Genomic DNA, 17746 nt, shown 5'->3' on the forward strand with positions numbered 1-17746 from the left:
ATCAATCACCTGAGACCACGGTGGTCCGCCATCAGTCTACGAAAGACATGGCCACCGTTGAGATGGAAACCTGTGACATCGACTACCCCGAAGGCGGCCTCCAAGGATGGCTGGTTGTCTTCGGGGCTTGGTGTGCCATGATACCCCCAATGGGCCTGTTGAATAGTCTTGGAACACTGCACGCGTGGACAGCCACTCATCAGCTGCAAGACTACTCTGAGTCGAGCATTGGATGGGTCTTTGGCGCCTACGCCTTCTTCCTCTACGTCTCCGGCGCCCAGGTAGGGCCGATCTTCGACTGCTACGGACCGACTTATGTCGTTATCCCTGGGTCTATCGCCATGGTGGCCTCGATCCTATTCTTCAGCTTCAGTACGGGTGAGTATGAATACTGCAGAGCAGAGAACTCCAGCTAAAGCCTCCAGAATACTACCAGATCTTCCTCTCCTTCAGCGTCCTCGGTGGAATCTCAGCCTGCACGCTCTTCAACCCAGCCGTAACAGTAATCGGCCACTGGTTCAATCGCCGCCGCGGCCTCGCAACAGGCATCGCCTGCACAGCCGGCGGGCTCGGCGGCGTGGTCTTTCCATTGGTCGTTATGTTTGCAGCCCCAAAGATCGGCTTTGGCTGGGCAATCCGCATTATCGCTCTGTTATCTGCAGTCCTGCTATTCATTGCCTGCTTCTTGATGCGCACCCGGTTCTCGCGATCGAAGGGGACATCCGCTGCAATTGACTTCAAAGCGCTTGCAGACCCGCCCTACTTAACAACAACAATCGCCATATTCCTGGTGGAATTTGCAGTCTTCATCCCCATCACCTACATCTCCAGCTACGCCCTGCACGTCGGAATGAACCGGACCCTCGCATACGGCATGATCCCGATGCTCAACCTCGGGGCAATCCCGGGTCGCTTCCTCCCGGGCCTTATCGCAGACAAGCTAGGCCGGTTCAACGTGATGATTGTAACCTCACTGATCTGCTCGATCCTAACCTTGGCTCTCTGGATCCCGATCGGGAATAACATCGCGGGTGTAATCTGCTACGCTGTGCTCTTTGGCTTTGCGTCCGGCGCCGCAATCAGTCTTACCCCCGTGTGCATATCGCAGGTCTGCACGGTTGAAGAGTACGGACAGCGAAACGGGACGACATTCACGGTGTCGAGTGTTGGCACGCTGGTGGGGATTCCTATCGCGGGGGCGATTCTCCAAGCCAGCGGGGGGGAATACGCCGGGTTGGTTGGCTTTGGGGGCGGGCTTTATCTCGCCGCGACGGTGGCATTCGTGATAGCGCGGGGTGTTTGTGCGGGCTGGCGGCTGAAGACGGTTTTTTAGACCTCTGAATTGCCACTGAATAGATAGATAGAATGGTCGAGACCTGTTAGAGCAATACCAAGAACAATATCAACATCTCCTACCCCGTGGTCACCACCCTAGTCATATTCACTTAAGCTGAAAAGCCAACACGAGACCGTGCAACCTCCGCACCAAGGCCGTGCTCAGATTGGACAAGCTGCCATCCCGCACGCTGGCCAAGAGGCTACCCCCTGGGGTATCTCAATCCGAGGTCCACTGATTGGTGCAGCCCGGGTGTCCAAGAATAGCGAATGCTCGGCGTCCGCCGAATTGCCCCGCGGTTGAACAGCGAGCCTATCAGGTGGGTACTTGGCCGATATTGACTCTGAAGGATTCTGTCACGGCGGATGGACTGTGGCATGGCAGGCGTGGAGGGTTTTAGTCTTTATAAGGTGGTGGTTTTATCTTCCTTTGCTCCGGCAACGTTCTGTGTCAGTCAGTCACGATGGTGAAAGAAACTGTGTCTGAGAAGCTGCGCACGTTGTTGCACCCGGGGAGGAAGACCACTGCGTCTGATTCGGAGAGTATAGTGTCGCTGATCAAGTGAGTAGGACTTGATGGGCATTCATCATGTTAAAGGCTAATTTCCGAACAGGAAAGCACCACGCGAACCCAAACAAACGCCTGCAGTGGCTCCAACTCCATATAACGGTACGTATAACTGGACCATATCTACAAGCTGTACTGACTGTAGCAGGTGATCAATGCTTCGGATCGTGCTGTCGTGGTAGTGGCTATGCGCGGTGAATAGTCAGGAACCGAGGTTACCAGCGATACATCGACAACATATACGGTCTTCCGCACGTCCTTGGACTGTAATGAAATCCGTTTACAACGTTCCTTTTGCCTCTCTGTATGACCAGTGGTGGTGTAGCGCGGCAAACTTCAGAAGAAGGGACCATGATAGTTTAGATGGAAACGAAGAACAGCGACTTTAATCAAATACCCTTGCAAGCCAGATAGCATGTATAACTGGAATTCCGTATGTTAGCCTAGTCACTAACCCCGTAAGTACTAAAACATGTACAATCCAATGTAGCGTTGTTGTTCATGTCGCGGGATTGATATCTGTCTTCCGCCTAGGTTAGAGTAGCCGATAATAGAATGTTCCCAGCCTAAAGCTGAATGTACTTGCCAAATAGTATGCTAGGATCGATATTACTATACCTACAGCAAGGTATACACCTAGGACACCCAGTACGTGATTTAGACCACTCGCACGCTGCAAGGGACGATATGTTAGTCCATGTGTACAGATCAACTTTGGCTGGGCTACGGCCAATCTGACCTCGAATAAACGAAAGTCTATTTCGTTGTATCATAGCATATTGTCACAGCGTAAAAGGTAATGTCATGACAGACTTCCCATGACTCATGACGCCAGCCAATTTGGACAACCAAAAGCACTCGGCCCGAGCTTCGTTCCTCCACAAACGAAGCCGGCCATCACTTGAACGATGCACCATACACCAAAGCGAGTCCGAACGGCGCAAGCAGGCGCTTGTAGCTACTGTGTGAGGCGGAAGGAGCGTTGTTACATCGGCGTGCGAGGCATCCCCTGCACTGCCTGCCATCGCCTGAAGATCCCCTGCGATGGGTCGGTCAATGCCGAGAAACCGTCTGTATTTTCGTGCTCAAAGGTCCAGGTCACTGGCTAATTTGTATAGCGCTAGGGGTAAACGACGCTTACCGCCTGTGACATATTGTGGGGGTATGGAACCCCTATGGAACTGTCTTCGCTGACTGACGCATCGTAGAGGAGCTCTTCGCTTCGCAGCTCGAGAAGACCGAGCGCCAACAGAATCCTCGTTTTGCTGTATCTAGCCCCGATGTTGCGGCAACAGAGCCTCTCGACAATTATGTTTCCATTGTGCAGCAGTTGCTCGGACCCGGTCAGGAGACCGAGGAGATTGAGTCCCCTTCCCGGCCACCTCTTCCGCAGTATGTGGCTGCATTGCCTGACTGGTTGGACGACGCAGACTTACAGCTGCTGCAAGCAAAAGGTGCACTGAGTCTACCGACAACGAGGTTCCGGACACAACTCCTCAACAGCTATATCCTCTGGGTGCACCCTCACGTTCCGGTTCTCGATTTGGAACCGTTTCTTCGTGCGATAATTGACGCCGATGGCTCAAATACTATTAGCCTGCTACTCTTCCACGCTGTCATGTTCGCCGGTGCTGCCTTTGTTGACATCTCGCATATCCACGATGAGGGCTACACCTCTCGCAAAGCCGGCCGGGAGGCATTATTCAACCGCGCAAAGGTAGTAGTCTGACACGTAGTACTACGAGAATACTAATTCTATACAGGCCCTGCTGGAACTACACTGTGAAGAAGACCGTCTGACAACCGTGCAGGCGTTACTACTCCTCGTCCATTGGCAGGATTTACAACACACGAAAGACGCGAGTCATTGGATCGGAACGTGTCTTTCGTTAGCTATCTCGATAGGCCTTCATCGGAGCCCAGACCCGTTGTCCATGACGACCCGCCAGCAGCAGATCTGGAAGTGCACATGGTGGAGTCTGTACAATCACGCGCGGCTGACGTCGGAGGATTTGTTAGCCATGATGACCATCGAAGGGGAGCACCACACAGCTGCTGCGCCCGAGATTGTCATGGTTGAGCTTGCCGACTTCAACTGCCACACTCTCCCTCTCGAGCTACGGGAGGTCGCGGGTGGCTGTGAAGTGCTCGCTAGCACCGAGTACCAGGCAATCCAAGCGCAGCTGTTTGTGGAGAAAACCAAGCTATGCCGTTTGTCGCAGTTTTCGAGTTTCGCTACCGGTGTCAAAGACGTTGTTATGGCGTCTGGAAACCCAGGAACCCGGGTATGCCCCAAGATGTGGGAGATTTTTGCGGCGAGGAACTTGGAAGACCTGCAAGAGTGGCATCGACAGCTCTCACCGGCAGGGCATCACTCATACCCCCTGTCTCTGAACCTGACAGAGTGGGAAAAGAGCCTGCATCTCTACCGCACCTGGCTCAGGCTCCTCTACCTAGGAACATCATATGCCGCGGTGAAAGAAGAACTGCAGCAACTGGGCGATCCACTGCTCTACCCGTTCGTGGCGGACTATTCGCCTCTCTTGGACGGGTATCTCGTCGAGATAGCGGGGCTCTTTGAGGAGGTTCATAGTCTTGACTTGTCGATGTCTCTGCCTGGACCGGCTGTATCGCTTCTCGTTCTTGCTCTCACCTACCATCGCCGCGGTCTCAATCAACCAGGCACCAACGCGAGAAGCGCGATTCGCTTGCACCAGTGCTGGAACATGATAAGCCGCCTGCAGGATGTGTCGGTGCTGGCGAAATATATGCACGCTCTACTTACCGATACGGCTTCGACAGATCTGTGGGATAGACTGTCCTCTGCGCTTCTGCCGTGAGCTTATATCATGACTACACCTCATGAGGTTCAGAATCCCTCTATTCAGCCACACAGCGCTATAATATCAACTTCAATACAAACAATATCACTCCGAGGGCGCGATGAGCCATCTTTGCAGTGCTGTCCCCCTACACCAACATGCATAAGAACCACTATAGACCCATCCTATACCTTTCTACCCATAACAAGAGTTAACCTACACCTCAATCCTCCCACCATGCAACCCCCCGGTAACCGCAACATCCGCGCCCGTAGTATACCCCGCCCCATCACTAAGCAGATAAGCCACCGCAAGCGCCAAATCCTCCGGAACCCCAATCCGTCCCAGCGGCGGGACAGACTGAAACACATGTTGCAGCTCCTTGAACTGACTCGACATGGCTGTGCTGATGAATCCCGGTGACAAGGTATTAACGCGGATGTTAGACCGCGCCAGCTCAACGGCTAATGTCTTGCCGAGCAGCTTGATGGCCGCCTTGGAGGCGCCGTAGATAGAGACTGCCTGGCCTGGGATGGCGCAGTGTGCGGCGATGGAGGCGATGAGCACGATCGAGCCGCCTGTTCCTTGTTTGGTCATTTGCTTGGCGGCGAGTTGGGCGCTGAAGAAGGAGCCGAGGACCTGGATCTGTAAGTTATGCTGTAAAGGGGTGAAAGGTAGGGGAAGGGGCTGACGTTGATGTCGAGAACACGGCTGGACTCTTCCCAGGTGTGTTCGAGGAAGGGCTTGTCGAGGGCAATTCCCGCGGAGGTGATGCTGAAGGTGCTTTTAGCCAGAAACTCCATCATACTGCGCGGTTCTTGAAGGTTACCAGTTATCGATCCGGCCGAGATCCTTGACGACGCTGTCAAATGCTACATCCATGCCTGGTTTCGAGGTGACGTCCATCCTACAGGCGTCAGTGAGGGAGTGTGGCCATGAACACTGGAACGAACCTATAGTAGCGAAAGCGAGTACCGTAAGTCTTCTCCAGCTCCGCGAGGTCATGTTCAGGCTGTAGAACATCAAGAAGTGCAACGTCGCTTCCGAGTCCCGCGGCAGTCTCCGCTAGAGTCAGTCCGATTCCTCTCGCTCCACCTGTCGACATTCGTTAGCCGTAGCTTGAGGACGTGGAATAACTATGGCTTACCAGTAACAACCGTCACCTTTCCATGGAGGGATAGTTTGTCTGCGATGGCGCCCTGGAGCGAGCCAGATGGAGCACTTCTGACGGGAATAGTATGGAAGTCCCGGTTAGACCGTGGTTGCCTTACTCTTATACCAATCAGACGATGGCATTTCTTCGCGATAGAAGGGTGAGACAGGTACAGGGGAAGAGCATTGATTGGGCCTCGCCCCGGACGGGGTAGAAAATTACTGATACAGCGTTTGGTGAGCATGATGCTGGGAGATAGAGCAAAGAATGCAGGTTATACATTTACTGAAAATATCCACAAGATCCGGAATGCTACCGCGTAGAGTTATAAGACTGTGATCGATCGACCGGACCAGCATTCCATCCCCGCGGGGTAATCGGCTCCATACAGGCCGACCCCAGGTTGCCTGTCCAAGGGTCCAACTCGGCTCCTCGGGTTTGTTGTCCAGATTTTGAACACGATCTACACGGGGCCGAATGGGTGTGTCCATGAGTCATGGATCTGGGGTCGCTAGCGGGGTCGCTGTCATGCTCGAGGCCTTATCCCGTAGTCATTACAGTCTGTCCTATACGCCATTGGATACGAAAAAGCATAGATACAATCAAGCCAGACGACGCAGGAGCCCCGCATAGATATCCTTCACACTGTCCACCGGGATGATCTGTTTCTTCCAGACCACAGCCGCGACAAGCACGGCCATGATCCCATAGGTCTCTTTGGGTGTTGTCCTAATCCATCGTGCCACCGTATTCACAGCCCAGAGCTTGGAGCGGGGGGTCTCGATAAAAACACCGAGCTGCGGTCGTAGCGACTCTTTCCAGTATGTAGAGGCGTATCCGGGCCAAGATGCGGAGTTTTTGCCATGCTTGTTGATGTACCAGTTTGAACATCCGGCTTCAAAGACGCTACCACTCAGGTCGGCTTGGACTCGATTCACCCACTGATCCTCCGCAGTAGCTTTTACCTCGAGCGAGGAGATGCGTTGGTCAATGATAGGCGCGAGTAACGTACGCGCCACATACTCGACCTGCACTTCCGAGGCGAACAGGACTGAATTATGGGCGGGGAAAGTATTCGGGCCGAATCTGTAGGAACGATTAGTCCATAGCCTGACAGCACGGCAGACTGACTCACAGGATTGCAAAGTTGGGGAAGTTGTGGACGTATGTCCCCATGTACGCCTGGGCTCCGCGGCTTTCTTTCCACTGCTCCTCGAGCCTTCTGCCCTTCTTGCCGTAGATCTCCATCGGGACAATGAATTGCTGCACGTCGAAACCTGTGGCTAACACGATTGCATCAACCTCTGTCCGGTTCCCGTCTGTACTGGTTATGCCGGTCTCGTCGATCGATTCTATCCCGACTGGCGCGACCTCGACGTTGCTGAAATGCAGGCTCTCCAGGTAGTTCGGGTCGAAGATCCTTCGCTTGCATCCTAGAAAGGTCAGTATGCAGCCGCAGGATAGCATGATAGCACATACCCAGAGGAAAGTCGGGAACGAGGAATTTATGATATTTCCGCGGCGCCATGGAATGGATGTATCGGCGCGCCCCCTCCTCAGCCTTTGCCCGCAGCTTCTCTCCAGCAGGCCCTGGCATATAAGTGGCGACCAGCCCGTCGCTCATCAGGAACAGCCTCAGACGCACATACCGTTCCCACATGGGGATGTTCCGGAAACACCACTTCTCAAACGGCGTGAAGCTCCTATTCGGCCGCTCGTGGTACCACTGGGCACTTCGCGCGTACTGCTTGACCAGCGCGGCGTCCCGAGCGACAGCAGGCACCACCTGTGCAGCGCTGCATCCGTTGCCAATGACTGCCAGTCTCTTTCCCTTATAGTCGTACCTGTGATTCCACCGTGCTGTGTGGAAGATCTCCCCTGTGAACTTCTCCATGCCTTTAAACTTTGTGTCGCGGGGCTTGGAGATGCCGCCGACAGCAGATATGAACACTGTAGCCTGTCGGGTGTATTCGTATTTGGTTTGCGTGTCGCGGAGGAGAACCTCCCAGTGGCCGTCTTCGTTCCATGTTGCGCATACGCATTCGACGCCGAACTGCATATGTTTGCGGAGGTCGAACTTGTTCACTGTCGCTTCCATGTCTGTATGAGGAGTAGGGTTAGTGATATTCTCTGTTGCTGGGGAAAGCTTACACTCCAGAATCTCGGGCCCTTCGCACAGTTCTTTGGACCAGTTAGGATTCTGGTTGAAGGAGAAGGAATACAGAATGGTTGGCACGTCGCAGCCACTGTACGCTGTTAGTGGATGTCAATATCTGTCGCGGAATCACTGACACTCCGGGGTATGTATTCTGTCTCCATGTTCCACCAGGACCGTCAAGCTTGTCATATACCTACACAGTTAGTGAGTTCAGTAGGGGTAGCATGGCTGCTTACTGTAAAATCATTGAAACCAAGCTTATGCTTCAAGGTATGCGCGAGCGCAATACCAGACGGTCCCGCACCGATGAGAATAACACTTGGGCTGGCCATGATTCCGTGTATGCTGGAACGATGCTTCTGCGCTGTACAGGTCTCTAAGAGCTACTATTGTTATACCCCATGTGCCACCTGACTCGCAGCTGAACGGCCGGCCAGATCTCAGTTGGACAAAGATAAGTCCATAGCCGAGGCCTCCTTCTCCGCCCCTTGATCGGTCGGATGGCAGCGAGACTCCACGGGATTGGGATTCCTGACCTCTGTCATGAGTCATGGCGTCCTCACCTCTCTGTCATGTCTCACATCCCAAAAAAGAAACCAAAGGGCATGTGTGGAGCTCTGAACCAGGTTCCACTGGGGTACCCCGTACCCACTATACCCCATGATCCGGAGTCTGGGGTAGCCCTGGGCGACAATACACCTAATATTGGTACCTAGGTGTGTATATAAAACACATATCATTCTCCCGTCTACGGCCGCTGAGATCACTGTCCACTTCCCATCTACATTGGCACTACTGTTATCATTATGTTTAATCTTGACTTCGCCAGAGGCCGAGTTCTGTACAGGCTGATGAGCCTCTGCTGTTGTATGGTAAGTGCTACCCCTATTCCCCTCTGACTCTGTCCCACTGCTCACTCAACGACAGGCGTTCGGCATGTATGGGTACGTGCTCCACTTTCCGAGTCCACATCGCCGTGCTGCTTACACCGTGGTAGGTACGACGCCGGCGTACTTGGCGGTGTTCAAGAGACGAAGCCATTTCGTGACGCTCTTGGAGTAAGTCCAGGATTTTCCCAGCGGTTCGGACTCGATATTGACCTCCCGAGAACCCCACCGGTACTTGGATCATCCCGATGATTGCCTCTAGCTATACACTAACCGCTACTGTTTGCTCGCTGCTCACGTCCGTCATGGGGATGCCGCTTGGCCGACGGGGGTGTATCCTTCTTGGAGATGTGCTAGTGGTCATTGGTGGTAGCCTGCAGGCTTCGGCGTGGTCAGTCGCGCAGATGATAGCGGGTCGAGTAGTTTGCGTACGCTATCGCAGTCTCCCTATATCGGTACTTGTCTAACCAATTTTGACCAGGGATTTGGGATCGGGGTATTGTATCCATACAAGATACGTTGCGTAACTGCTGACTGGAGTAGTTCATATCCTGTGCAGTTCCCACTTATATGGTTTGTTCAGACGACATCTAGTGAGTATGATGCTAATCCGTACAGGCTGAGATGAGCATCAAAACGAAACAACGCGGTCCTGAAGTTGCTATACAGTGCATCTTCCTAGTTGGTGGGTGCGCTCTCGCGTACTGGGTTGACTTCGGGTTCACCAGAATGGATAATCAGATTTCCTGGGTAGGGCTCATCTTTCACTAGTGACTAGTCAGGCTGACCCCATTCCAGCGGTTCCCCATTGGCTTTCAGTGCTTCTTCGCCGTCGTCTCGGGCGTTGGCATGTTTCTCCTCCCTGACACCCCTCGTTGGTACTATGCGCGCGGGAGATATGAAGAGGGAGACAGAATACTGGCGCGACTGCACGACTGCGAAGTCAGCGACGACGCAGTGCAGGATATGAGGAGGTCAATAATCTCATCAATCGAGTTCGAGGAGGAATCGAAGACGTTCAACGTCATGGACCTGCTCTGGGACCGGACGAGCCTCCGCGTCGGCCGTCGGATTCGAATCGCGTTTCTCTTGCTCTCTATGCAGCAGATGATGGGTATGTTGCAGCAACCCTCCATCAAGAGACTGTTTCAACTAACAGAGTAGGAATCAACCTGTCCGTCTACTACAGCACAATCATCTTCGGCCAGATCGGGCTCTCCCCCTTCATGTCGCAGCTTCTGGCAGCCGTCATGAACACAACTTTCGCCCTAGGTTCGCTCTTCCTTCCAAGTACCATTGAGAGATTCGGCCGGCGCGGAATCATGATTTACTCCGCCGTCGGCCTTACAATCTGTATGGCTGTGTTCGTGGCTATGATTGGAACTCCCAATCCGACGCCCGCAACACAGTGGACTGCCATCGCGGCTGTGTTCCTGTACAATTTTATCTTCGGATACGGGTGGATTGGTGTTTGTTGGCTCTACGGGCCGGAGGTAAGCACGGCAGCAGAACAGCTGGTTGGGCGTATACACACTGACACTCCGCAGATCGCACCGCTAACATTCCGACATGTGGGCGGTGCTGCCGCCGCGTTCGGAGAGTGGCTCTTCTGCTTCATTACGGTGTTTGCGGGAGGGATTGGGCTGCAGAATGTCGGGTGGAAAATGTGGCTGTGGTGTCTGATTTCTTGTGCATTGGCGGTGCCGTTTGTGTACTTCTTGTGTCCGGAGACGACGGGCAAGACGCTTGAGGAGATTGATCTTCTGTTCGCCAGGGGAGACGTGCAGCGTGATTCGTTGGATGTAGGTGGTCAGTTTGATGACGGGAAGGAGGCGTTGGAGGTTGAGCATGAGGAACGGGTGCGTGTATAGTCTTGCGGGACGAACAGTGCAAGTATCGGTGGTAGTCGAGCGCTAGCCTTAGGGTCAGTAGTACATCAAACGACAGTATATCTTGTGAACGGATAGTCGAATGGTTTACCTCCTCACTCACAGACGGGGGAATAGCGCCAGCACCGGAATAGTAAATGGTTGATACGCCCTAGGGTATTCCGAAACATGCGGCTAGGGCAAACCCGTCGTGAGCAGCCTAACCACATAGATCGCGCCCATGAGTCATGGATACAAAGTCTGTGTCCGCTGCCCTGGACAGCCTGTCCAACCGAGATCCCGAACCCCGACGTCGAGATCCCGCTAGTGAAAGGCCGGGGTTGGGGCCCCGTGGGGATAGTAAGAGAGTCGGTTCGAGCTAGTATGGACCAAGCGGATAGTAGGCTTGGAGCTCTGAACACTCGGAATTAATGATATAAAGACCATTAAGTCCTCTCTGCCCGGTGGAGATAGTCAAATTCGTACAATCCGCCATCATGTTTACCCTTGAGGGTCGTTCTTTGCAGATTGCGATAACTGTCAGCTCCGGCAGCGCCTACCTGCTGTTCGGTTACGATCAGGTCCGTTTCGTATCACCTTTTCAAAGTGCCCTCTAATTGTTTGTAGGGCGTTCTCGGAGGACTGGTGTCTGATCCTAGCTTTCTCTCCGCCATGGGCAACCCAAGCTCGACCTATCTCGGGATCATCGTTGCCCTGTTCAATATCGGGTGTCTCGGTGGCTGTCTCGTTGCGGCACTTTGGGGCAATGATCTCGGGCGCAAGAAGACTATTATCTGGGGATGCATTACCATGATTGTTGGGGGCGTTGTGCAGGCCAGTTCGTATGGCTCTGGCCAGCTTATCGCGGGTCGTATTATCTCGGGTATAGGCAATGGTAAGCTTGAGGTTCAGCTGAGATGCTCTGTATTACGCTGATCCTCAATCAGGTATGAACACCTCTACGGTTCCGGTTTATATCTCGGAAACCTCCCGAAGTACGGTCAGAGGGCGGTCGCTTGCCATCCAGATGTCTATTGTGATTGTATGTTATATATTCTCCTCTCGGGATGCACAACTGACCCATTCAGTTCGGCACAGTCGTGGCATATTGGCTTGACTACGGCATGATCCGGAATCATACTGGAGAGGTAATTCGGCTTGATACTTCTTTATCATCCGCTGGACACTTGCTGACGAGATCAAGGTGGTGTGGCGATTCCCCCTTGCATTCCAGGACGTCTTTGCCCTTATCACGGTGGCTACTATGCCCTTTCTCCCAGAGTCTCCACGGTATTGCTCGTGCCCTCGGTTACATGAGCGCACTAACGTTCTCAGATGGTCCTACTCAAAGGGAAGGAAGCAAGAGGCTGTCCGTGCGCTGGCACTGCTCATGGATCTTTCAGAGGATGACCATGAGGTAGTATCAATTGTGAGCGAGATGGAACAGGCAGTCTCCCTCGAGCAAAGCAATGCCAAACTTACCTTCCGAAATATCTTCCTGGAGAAGACGGAGATGAAAAATGGACGGCGGCTGGCGCTTTGCTTCCTGCTGCAGCTGTTTCAGCAATTCACGGGTATCAACGTTATTGCTTTCTACGGTAAGCTCTATCCATCAATAGCTCAATTAGTGCTGACGAGAGGTAGTAACTATCGTCCTGGAGACCAATGTCGGTTTGTCTCGCGAACTGAGCAGTCTCGTGGCAGGCTGCATCCAAATCGCCTTCTGGGTGGGCACATTCCCTCCAATTTTCTTGATGGATCGGCTGGGTCGACGGAAGACACTCATGTTTGGATCGACAATGCTCTGTCTCGCGATGGTGCTCTTCACCGTGGGTGTTGCGCTCGAGACCACTGCCTCCTCTCGCCTCGCCCTGGGGATGTTAATCATCTATGAGATCTCCTTTGGCATGTCATGGAATAGTGTGCCATGGCTATATGCGCCGGAGATTACACCGCTCAACCTGCGTCACCTTGGGGCAGCAGTTTGTTGTTTCTCAGAGTGGCTGTGGACCTTTGTTAGTATTTTTTTCTATTTGTCCATGCATCCGGTTACTGATTTAGATTTTATCTAGGTGATTGCCCTGATGACACCAACAGCAATTGAGAACACAGGCTGGAAGATTTATCTCCTGTTTTGCATAATGCTTGCTTTGAGCATTCCGTTTGTCTACTTCTTTATGCCGGAGGTGAGGAGACTCGGTCTTTTCAGTTCTTGACGAATGCTAACTCCGACAGACAAACGGCAAAACACTAGAGGAGATAGATTACATCTTTGTCAAGGGGCGAAATTCTATAAACAGTGACCCCTCGTTATCGTACGACACACCGTCTGTGGAGTTACAATCCAAGGTCGAGGGTAAGAGCAAGCAGGTGGAACATGTGTAGATAGCCGTTCCAAAGGTGGTCGACAGGATTCTGTATCTTGCAATTTACATGTGCTGGAGGAATTTGTTATAGAGAAGAGTGTATTGCATGATGCTGTGGCTACAACCACCAAACATACAGCGCCTCTGCTGTTCCAGCACGATGGACTAGACTTGGGCGTGTTCTCAAAGCATGTTGCAGAAACCCGGGATGTGAACTGTGGTGCTCTCTGTCGCTGTCAACGCTGCGCAAGGCAGCTTTCTATACTAACATGCCCGACCAGGTCTCCTGAGCGGTATCAGAAGGAGTAAAGTGAAGTCCTGGCCACTCCCTTTACCATATGATCCACATGTGAGAAAGGCGCTAATAGAGGATCGAGTAGTCGTTCAGCGCGCGTAATATATGAAAAGGCACCTACGGCCCCTGGCAGGATTCGGGTCCTAGGTAAGGAGTAATGGTACCTTGAATCATTCCATAAATTAAACGGCTATACTAAATCCTGCCCCTCGCCATGAATTTATCAGGAACATCCACCCACTTGCACCGCAGATACTCCGCAAGATTCTTTCCGAGAACATCATATGTCGAGCTAGAGGAAACCCCCCGGTCGAGATGGTCTTTGAGCAGGAAGTGCACCGCTATGCGCAGTTAGTACGAATCTCACATCGTCGAAACAGATTGCTTACCCCATATATTAGCCAGCTCAAACCGGAAAATAGGTTGACCAAGGTCATCCCGCCCCAGGAGCTCTCGGAGCTTCTCTACCGTAAGCAGCGAGCGCAACCAGTCCCATTCATCCTCGTGGCGGACGAAGAACCCAACATTGGCGTCGGAGCCTTTATCTCCCGAGCGAGCATGCACGACGTAGCCGAGTGGTGCGCGGGTCGTAGGGCCGAAGACGTCAAGGGCAAAGGGGCTCTGTGTCTCATAGGATACCTGGTCATACTGGAAGACGACAGTATCCTTCGGAGGGTCAATGGCAATACTCTGGTCGCTGAAAGGTAGGTGCGCGACATGCCGAATCTGGTCCTGGGGGAAGATGGAGACAAAGTACTCATAGTAGGGCTTCGGGGCGGCCTGGCGCGCATCAACTGCAAAGGTTGCGCCTGGATAGCTCTGCATAATGGTATCCGTGCATGGCCGGAGGAAGTTAGCTTGCGAGAGCGCATCCTCGGATTTCGATTGCGCGAAGATGCGCACGTCCACTGTGGCTGCGTCTTGGTTGGACGGGTTCGATGGGCAGGAGCCGTTGATTCGGAATTTCAGAGTGTGGTACTTGGATTCGTCGAGTAAGTACCGCACTTGTCGCTCTAGCATGGCTGCTTTCTCTTCGATATCTAGACCGCATAGGAAGTAGTGTACTTCGGCTTGGAAGCCACCGTGGGCGGTTATGCCGATTTTCGTGGTTGGAGGGGGTTTGATGCTTTTGACATTGGAGACATGGCTGTTCTGTGGTTAGCATGGTCGTGACAGTATGCGAGCAGACGTACACTCTGTTTTGCCCTTCTTGCTGGATCTTGATGCCGTCCAACACTGCAACAACATCCGGATTATAGTACAGCGGGCCCTGGATCTCGTACAGCAGCTGCGCTTTGCACGTGTCTACTGTAACAAATCCATCCCGTTCTTTCTGCATAGTGACAATGAAGTCTCCTTGATGACTGATTTCAACAATAGGAAAGGCTAGATCCAGAGACTGCCCAGGCAGGGACTTGAAGCCTGAGAAATTGCCGCCAGTAACGTAGGTGGAGCATTCGATGAAATGGCCAGCGACAAAGGCATGCGCCAGCTGATCGTAGTCTTCACGGGTCCAGTTGTGATAGTAGGCTGCACAGCCAATGGTTGGGGAGGCATCAGTTACTCTTCCACAGAGGACAATGTCGGCTCCGCCCCTGAAGGCTTCGACAATCCCCCACGCGCCAAGGTAGGCTTGGGCGTAGACGGGGGTGAAATCCCAGTCCGAAAGTTGTTTTCCTACGGTGAGTTCGTCAGCAATGCTCACAATAGTCTCCTCCAAGGCTTACCTGTTGTCAGGTTCTTGAAGGCCGTTCCTGCTGTGATTGACTGCTGGAGAAGATCCGACACCTCGTCGCCTTCAACCCAGGCCACCTTCAGGTCGAGTTTCTTTCCATCGATGACGTCGGTGAGAGCATCATAGAGTTTCTTGGTGTCACTCGCACCAGCATTGACAGCTACCTTGATCTTACGAGTGGCAAGATCTTCAAGCGCCGGCACGATGGCTTCCATAAACGACGTCTCAAACTCTGAGGTCAAGGGGTTATTGCTTGCTTTGCCTCCGCCTCGAGTGGTCATGTTATACTCGGACATCCAATCGCCCACGATGAATTGAACATCTTCCTTGCGAGCAAGCTCAGCCAGGCCGTGTCTTCGGTCTGTCACCGATCCGGAAGCGGAGGCGATTCTTAGGGTATTTGCAGTCATTTTCGATGCAGAAACTGGAGATTGATAGGATCACAAAGAAGCTCGCGTGACTCTCTATAGTATTGTGCATTGCAATATCTTCTATAAGTATCTATACCGGCTATACGAATCCTGTGTCCAGAGGGGTTATGCCCCGAGGACCGAACTTGGACAGTGTGGGGGTTGACTTTGGCCATGACTCAAGGGCAGACCGTCATGTTTCAGAAAGTCAAGTTAATCAGCACCGTCTTTGCCTCCACATACGCCATCAGTGCGTTGACTCCCATCTCCCGCCCCAGTCCGCTCTCTTTGGTGCCTCCGAATGGGCACGAAAAGTGAATCGTGCTGATACAGTTGACTCCAACAACCCCAGAGTCGAATCCCGAGCTCATCCGTAGAGCGCGGTTGATGTCCTGCGTGAAGACTCCAGCCATCAATCCATACTTGCTCGCGTTCGAACGCGCAAGCACTTCCTCCTCGGTTTTGAATTTGTTAATCACTACAACAGGCCCGAAAATTTCGTCTTTGTAGATTGATGCGTCGGGCTTGGTGTCGGTGAAAATGGCAGGTTCGATATAGTAGCCCTGCAGGGTCAGATACCGTCTGCAACAACTAGGAGATTGCCGCATGCCACTCACCTTCTCAGATAGCGGTTTTCCTCCCACTAGCAGCGTGCCTTGTTCTTCCTGTCTGGCTTGCTGAATAATTCCCAAAATCCGATCGTACTGGGCTTTATCTACGACAGGTCCCAGTTCAGACGCAGGATCGTTCGGATCGCCAATTGTCGCTCGCTTCGCAGCAAAGGCCTCTTGATACGCGGTGAGGAACTTGTCATAGATCCCTTTCTGGACGTATACCCGCGAAGCTGCAAAGCAGATCTGGCCTGAGTTGTTGGTCAAGCCGTTCACACACCTAACAAGTGTCAGTAGAGTGTATATAATAGGTGACGAGAGGACCACCATTTCACCGCATTGGCCAGGTCTGCATCATCAAACACTACAGCCGGGCTCTTCCCTCCCAGCTCCAGGGTGCACCGCTTTAGATTAGACTTCGCGGCGAGAACCTGCACTGCCTTGCCCGTAGCCACGCTTCCCGTGAAGCTCACTTTCGCTACCTCCATATGACTAGCGAGGAGAGCTCCAGTGCTGCCGTCTCCGAGTAACACCTGGAATACGCCCGGCGGGAAGCCTGCCTCGATAACCAGCTTTCCCAACGCCGCTGCCATCAATGGCGTCTTCTCACTCGGTTTCAAGATGAAGACATTTCCGGCGGCTAGCGCTGGGGCGGCTTTGAGTCCGACTGACGCCAACGGGCCGTTCCAAGGAATGATTCTGCAGGCGTCAGCAATTGATATCTGATCTTTCAAGCAGCACACTCACCCAGCAACGACCCCGAGAGGCTCATAGCGGACGATCTTGTAGAATCCATCATCCGCAGGGAACGATTGACCGGCAAACTTGTCGATCCAACCCGCATAATCTGTGGTTTCTTAGTATGCTTTCAGCAGATCGTACAAACCAAAGGACTTACAGCGAAAACAGCCAATGGCAGTCCCAATCTCCGACTTGCCAAACGGGAGATAAGGAGCTCCGAGCGTGAGGCGCGTCAGGGAGGCAAGGTACTCCTGGTTCGCCTCGAGGAGGTCGGCAAAGCGCAGCAGGATCTTCTGCCGCTCGGGGAAGGTCATAAGGCGCCAAGGGGAGGTCGGGGCGAAAGCCTCATTCGCAGCTCGAACGGCAATGTCGACATCTTCTGGGCCAGCCACGGGGATCTGGTCGCTTACGATGTCACCGGTGGCTGGATTGTAGACTGATATCTTGGTATCGTTCCGGCAGTTGACATATTCGTTGTTTATGAACAACTGAGTAAGGTGAGAATCCAAAGTAGTCATTTTAAAGTTCTAGAGTATACGAAATGTAGTCTGCTTCTGCTGTAGTCTGCATAGTTGTCTATATATATATCCGCATGTACTAGCACGATGGCCCCCGGTGAAGTCACCATGCTTGGATAAGGCCGAGTCACCGATAGCGGCTACAGTACAAAGCCATGAGTCATGGCTCAATAGGGCGTATCTTCGAGACAGAGGGGACTGGCTCTAACTCACTACAAGGTAGAAGTCGGGGTTGATGCGGGGATCCAGGGATTACTCATTACATCATGTTTGCCAAGA

The 17746-nt window shown here is 52.9% G+C and overlaps 9 protein-coding genes across 9 annotated transcripts; 5 read left to right on the forward strand and 4 right to left on the reverse strand.

The window, feature by feature from the left end:
- Positions 1 to 62: 62 nt before the first annotated feature.
- BJY04DRAFT_231289 (putative oxalate/formate antiporter) lies at positions 63 to 1333 on the forward strand (the record flags this gene model as incomplete). The annotated part of the gene is made up of 2 exons (XM_073719489.1): positions 63 to 378; positions 426 to 1333. The coding sequence occupies 2 exons, from the start codon at positions 63 to 65 to the stop codon at positions 1331 to 1333; spliced, it is 1224 nt and encodes a 407-aa protein (XP_073566652.1).
- Positions 1334 to 1789: 456 nt separating this feature from the next.
- BJY04DRAFT_199327 (uncharacterized protein) lies at positions 1790 to 2287 on the forward strand. Its single transcript, XM_073712756.1, has 3 exons — positions 1790 to 1897; positions 1950 to 2005; positions 2052 to 2287. Exons 1-3 carry the CDS (start codon positions 1800 to 1802, stop codon positions 2099 to 2101), a joined length of 204 nt encoding a protein of 67 aa, XP_073566653.1. The 5' UTR covers positions 1790 to 1799; the 3' UTR covers positions 2102 to 2287.
- Positions 2288 to 2811: 524 nt separating this feature from the next.
- Positions 2812 to 4743, forward strand: BJY04DRAFT_222687 (transcription factor domain-containing protein; the record flags this gene model as incomplete). Its single annotated transcript, XM_073717468.1, has 4 exons — positions 2812 to 2972; positions 3022 to 3065; positions 3112 to 3620; positions 3667 to 4743. The coding sequence occupies 4 exons, from the start codon at positions 2812 to 2814 to the stop codon at positions 4741 to 4743; spliced, it is 1791 nt and encodes a 596-aa protein (XP_073566654.1).
- Positions 4744 to 4941: 198 nt separating this feature from the next.
- Positions 4942 to 5835, reverse strand: BJY04DRAFT_231292 (uncharacterized protein; the record flags this gene model as incomplete). The annotated part of the gene is made up of 4 exons (XM_073719490.1): positions 5679 to 5835; positions 5555 to 5632; positions 5418 to 5499; positions 4942 to 5364 (listed from the first exon to the last, which is right to left on the reverse strand). The coding sequence occupies exons 1-4, from the start codon at positions 5828 to 5830 to the stop codon at positions 4942 to 4944; spliced, it is 735 nt and encodes a 244-aa protein (XP_073566655.1). The 5' UTR covers positions 5831 to 5835.
- A 645-nt stretch (positions 5836 to 6480) lies between these two features.
- BJY04DRAFT_210345 (flavin-containing monooxygenase) lies at positions 6481 to 8368 on the reverse strand (the record flags this gene model as incomplete). Its single annotated transcript, XM_073714239.1, has 6 exons — positions 6481 to 6964; positions 7014 to 7311; positions 7358 to 7978; positions 8030 to 8124; positions 8171 to 8229; positions 8273 to 8368. The coding sequence occupies 6 exons, from the start codon at positions 8366 to 8368 to the stop codon at positions 6481 to 6483; spliced, it is 1653 nt and encodes a 550-aa protein (XP_073566656.1).
- A 474-nt stretch (positions 8369 to 8842) lies between these two features.
- Positions 8843 to 10794, forward strand: BJY04DRAFT_231294 (general substrate transporter; the record flags this gene model as incomplete). The annotated part of the gene is made up of 9 exons (XM_073719491.1): positions 8843 to 8908; positions 8964 to 8980; positions 9034 to 9117; positions 9186 to 9351; positions 9405 to 9419; positions 9542 to 9673; positions 9722 to 10037; positions 10088 to 10416; positions 10471 to 10794. 9 exons carry the CDS (start codon positions 8843 to 8845, stop codon positions 10792 to 10794), a joined length of 1449 nt encoding a protein of 482 aa, XP_073566657.1.
- A 365-nt stretch (positions 10795 to 11159) lies between these two features.
- Positions 11160 to 13176, forward strand: BJY04DRAFT_231295 (sugar porter family MFS transporter; the record flags this gene model as incomplete). The annotated part of the gene is made up of 9 exons (XM_073719492.1): positions 11160 to 11372; positions 11419 to 11686; positions 11739 to 11833; positions 11880 to 11939; positions 11996 to 12081; positions 12127 to 12389; positions 12436 to 12806; positions 12864 to 12977; positions 13027 to 13176. The coding sequence occupies exons 1-9, from the start codon at positions 11289 to 11291 to the stop codon at positions 13174 to 13176; spliced, it is 1491 nt and encodes a 496-aa protein (XP_073566658.1). The 5' UTR covers positions 11160 to 11288.
- Positions 13177 to 13647: 471 nt separating this feature from the next.
- Positions 13648 to 15597, reverse strand: BJY04DRAFT_222692 (acyclic terpene utilization AtuA family protein; the record flags this gene model as incomplete). The annotated part of the gene is made up of 4 exons (XM_073717470.1): positions 13648 to 13793; positions 13842 to 14599; positions 14646 to 15129; positions 15180 to 15597. The coding sequence occupies 4 exons, from the start codon at positions 15595 to 15597 to the stop codon at positions 13648 to 13650; spliced, it is 1806 nt and encodes a 601-aa protein (XP_073566659.1).
- A 200-nt stretch (positions 15598 to 15797) lies between these two features.
- On the reverse strand, positions 15798 to 17467 carry BJY04DRAFT_231299 (aldehyde dehydrogenase domain-containing protein; the record flags this gene model as incomplete). Its single annotated transcript, XM_073719493.1, has 5 exons — positions 15798 to 16160; positions 16215 to 16488; positions 16536 to 16907; positions 16956 to 17055; positions 17107 to 17467. The coding sequence occupies 5 exons, from the start codon at positions 17465 to 17467 to the stop codon at positions 15798 to 15800; spliced, it is 1470 nt and encodes a 489-aa protein (XP_073566660.1).
- Positions 17468 to 17746: the final 279 nt, after the last annotated feature.

The sequence above is a fragment of the Aspergillus karnatakaensis genome (assembly GCF_047715665.1).
Source record: "Aspergillus karnatakaensis strain CBS 102800 unplaced genomic scaffold BJY04scaffold_62, whole genome shotgun sequence".
Taxonomy (NCBI): Eukaryota; Fungi; Ascomycota; class Eurotiomycetes; order Eurotiales; family Aspergillaceae; genus Aspergillus; species Aspergillus karnatakaensis.

Coding starts and splice junctions, on each gene's coding strand:
- BJY04DRAFT_199327 (XM_073712756.1), top strand. CDS start 1,800: ATGGTGAAAGAAACTGTGTCTGAGAAGCTGCGCACGTTGTTGCACCCG. Junction 1,898..1,949: donor AGTATAGTGTCGCTGATCAA/GTGAGTAGGACT, acceptor ATTTCCGAACAG/GAAAGCACCACGCGAACCCA. Junction 2,006..2,051: donor GGCTCCAACTCCATATAACG/GTACGTATAACT, acceptor TGACTGTAGCAG/GTGATCAATGCTTCGGATCG.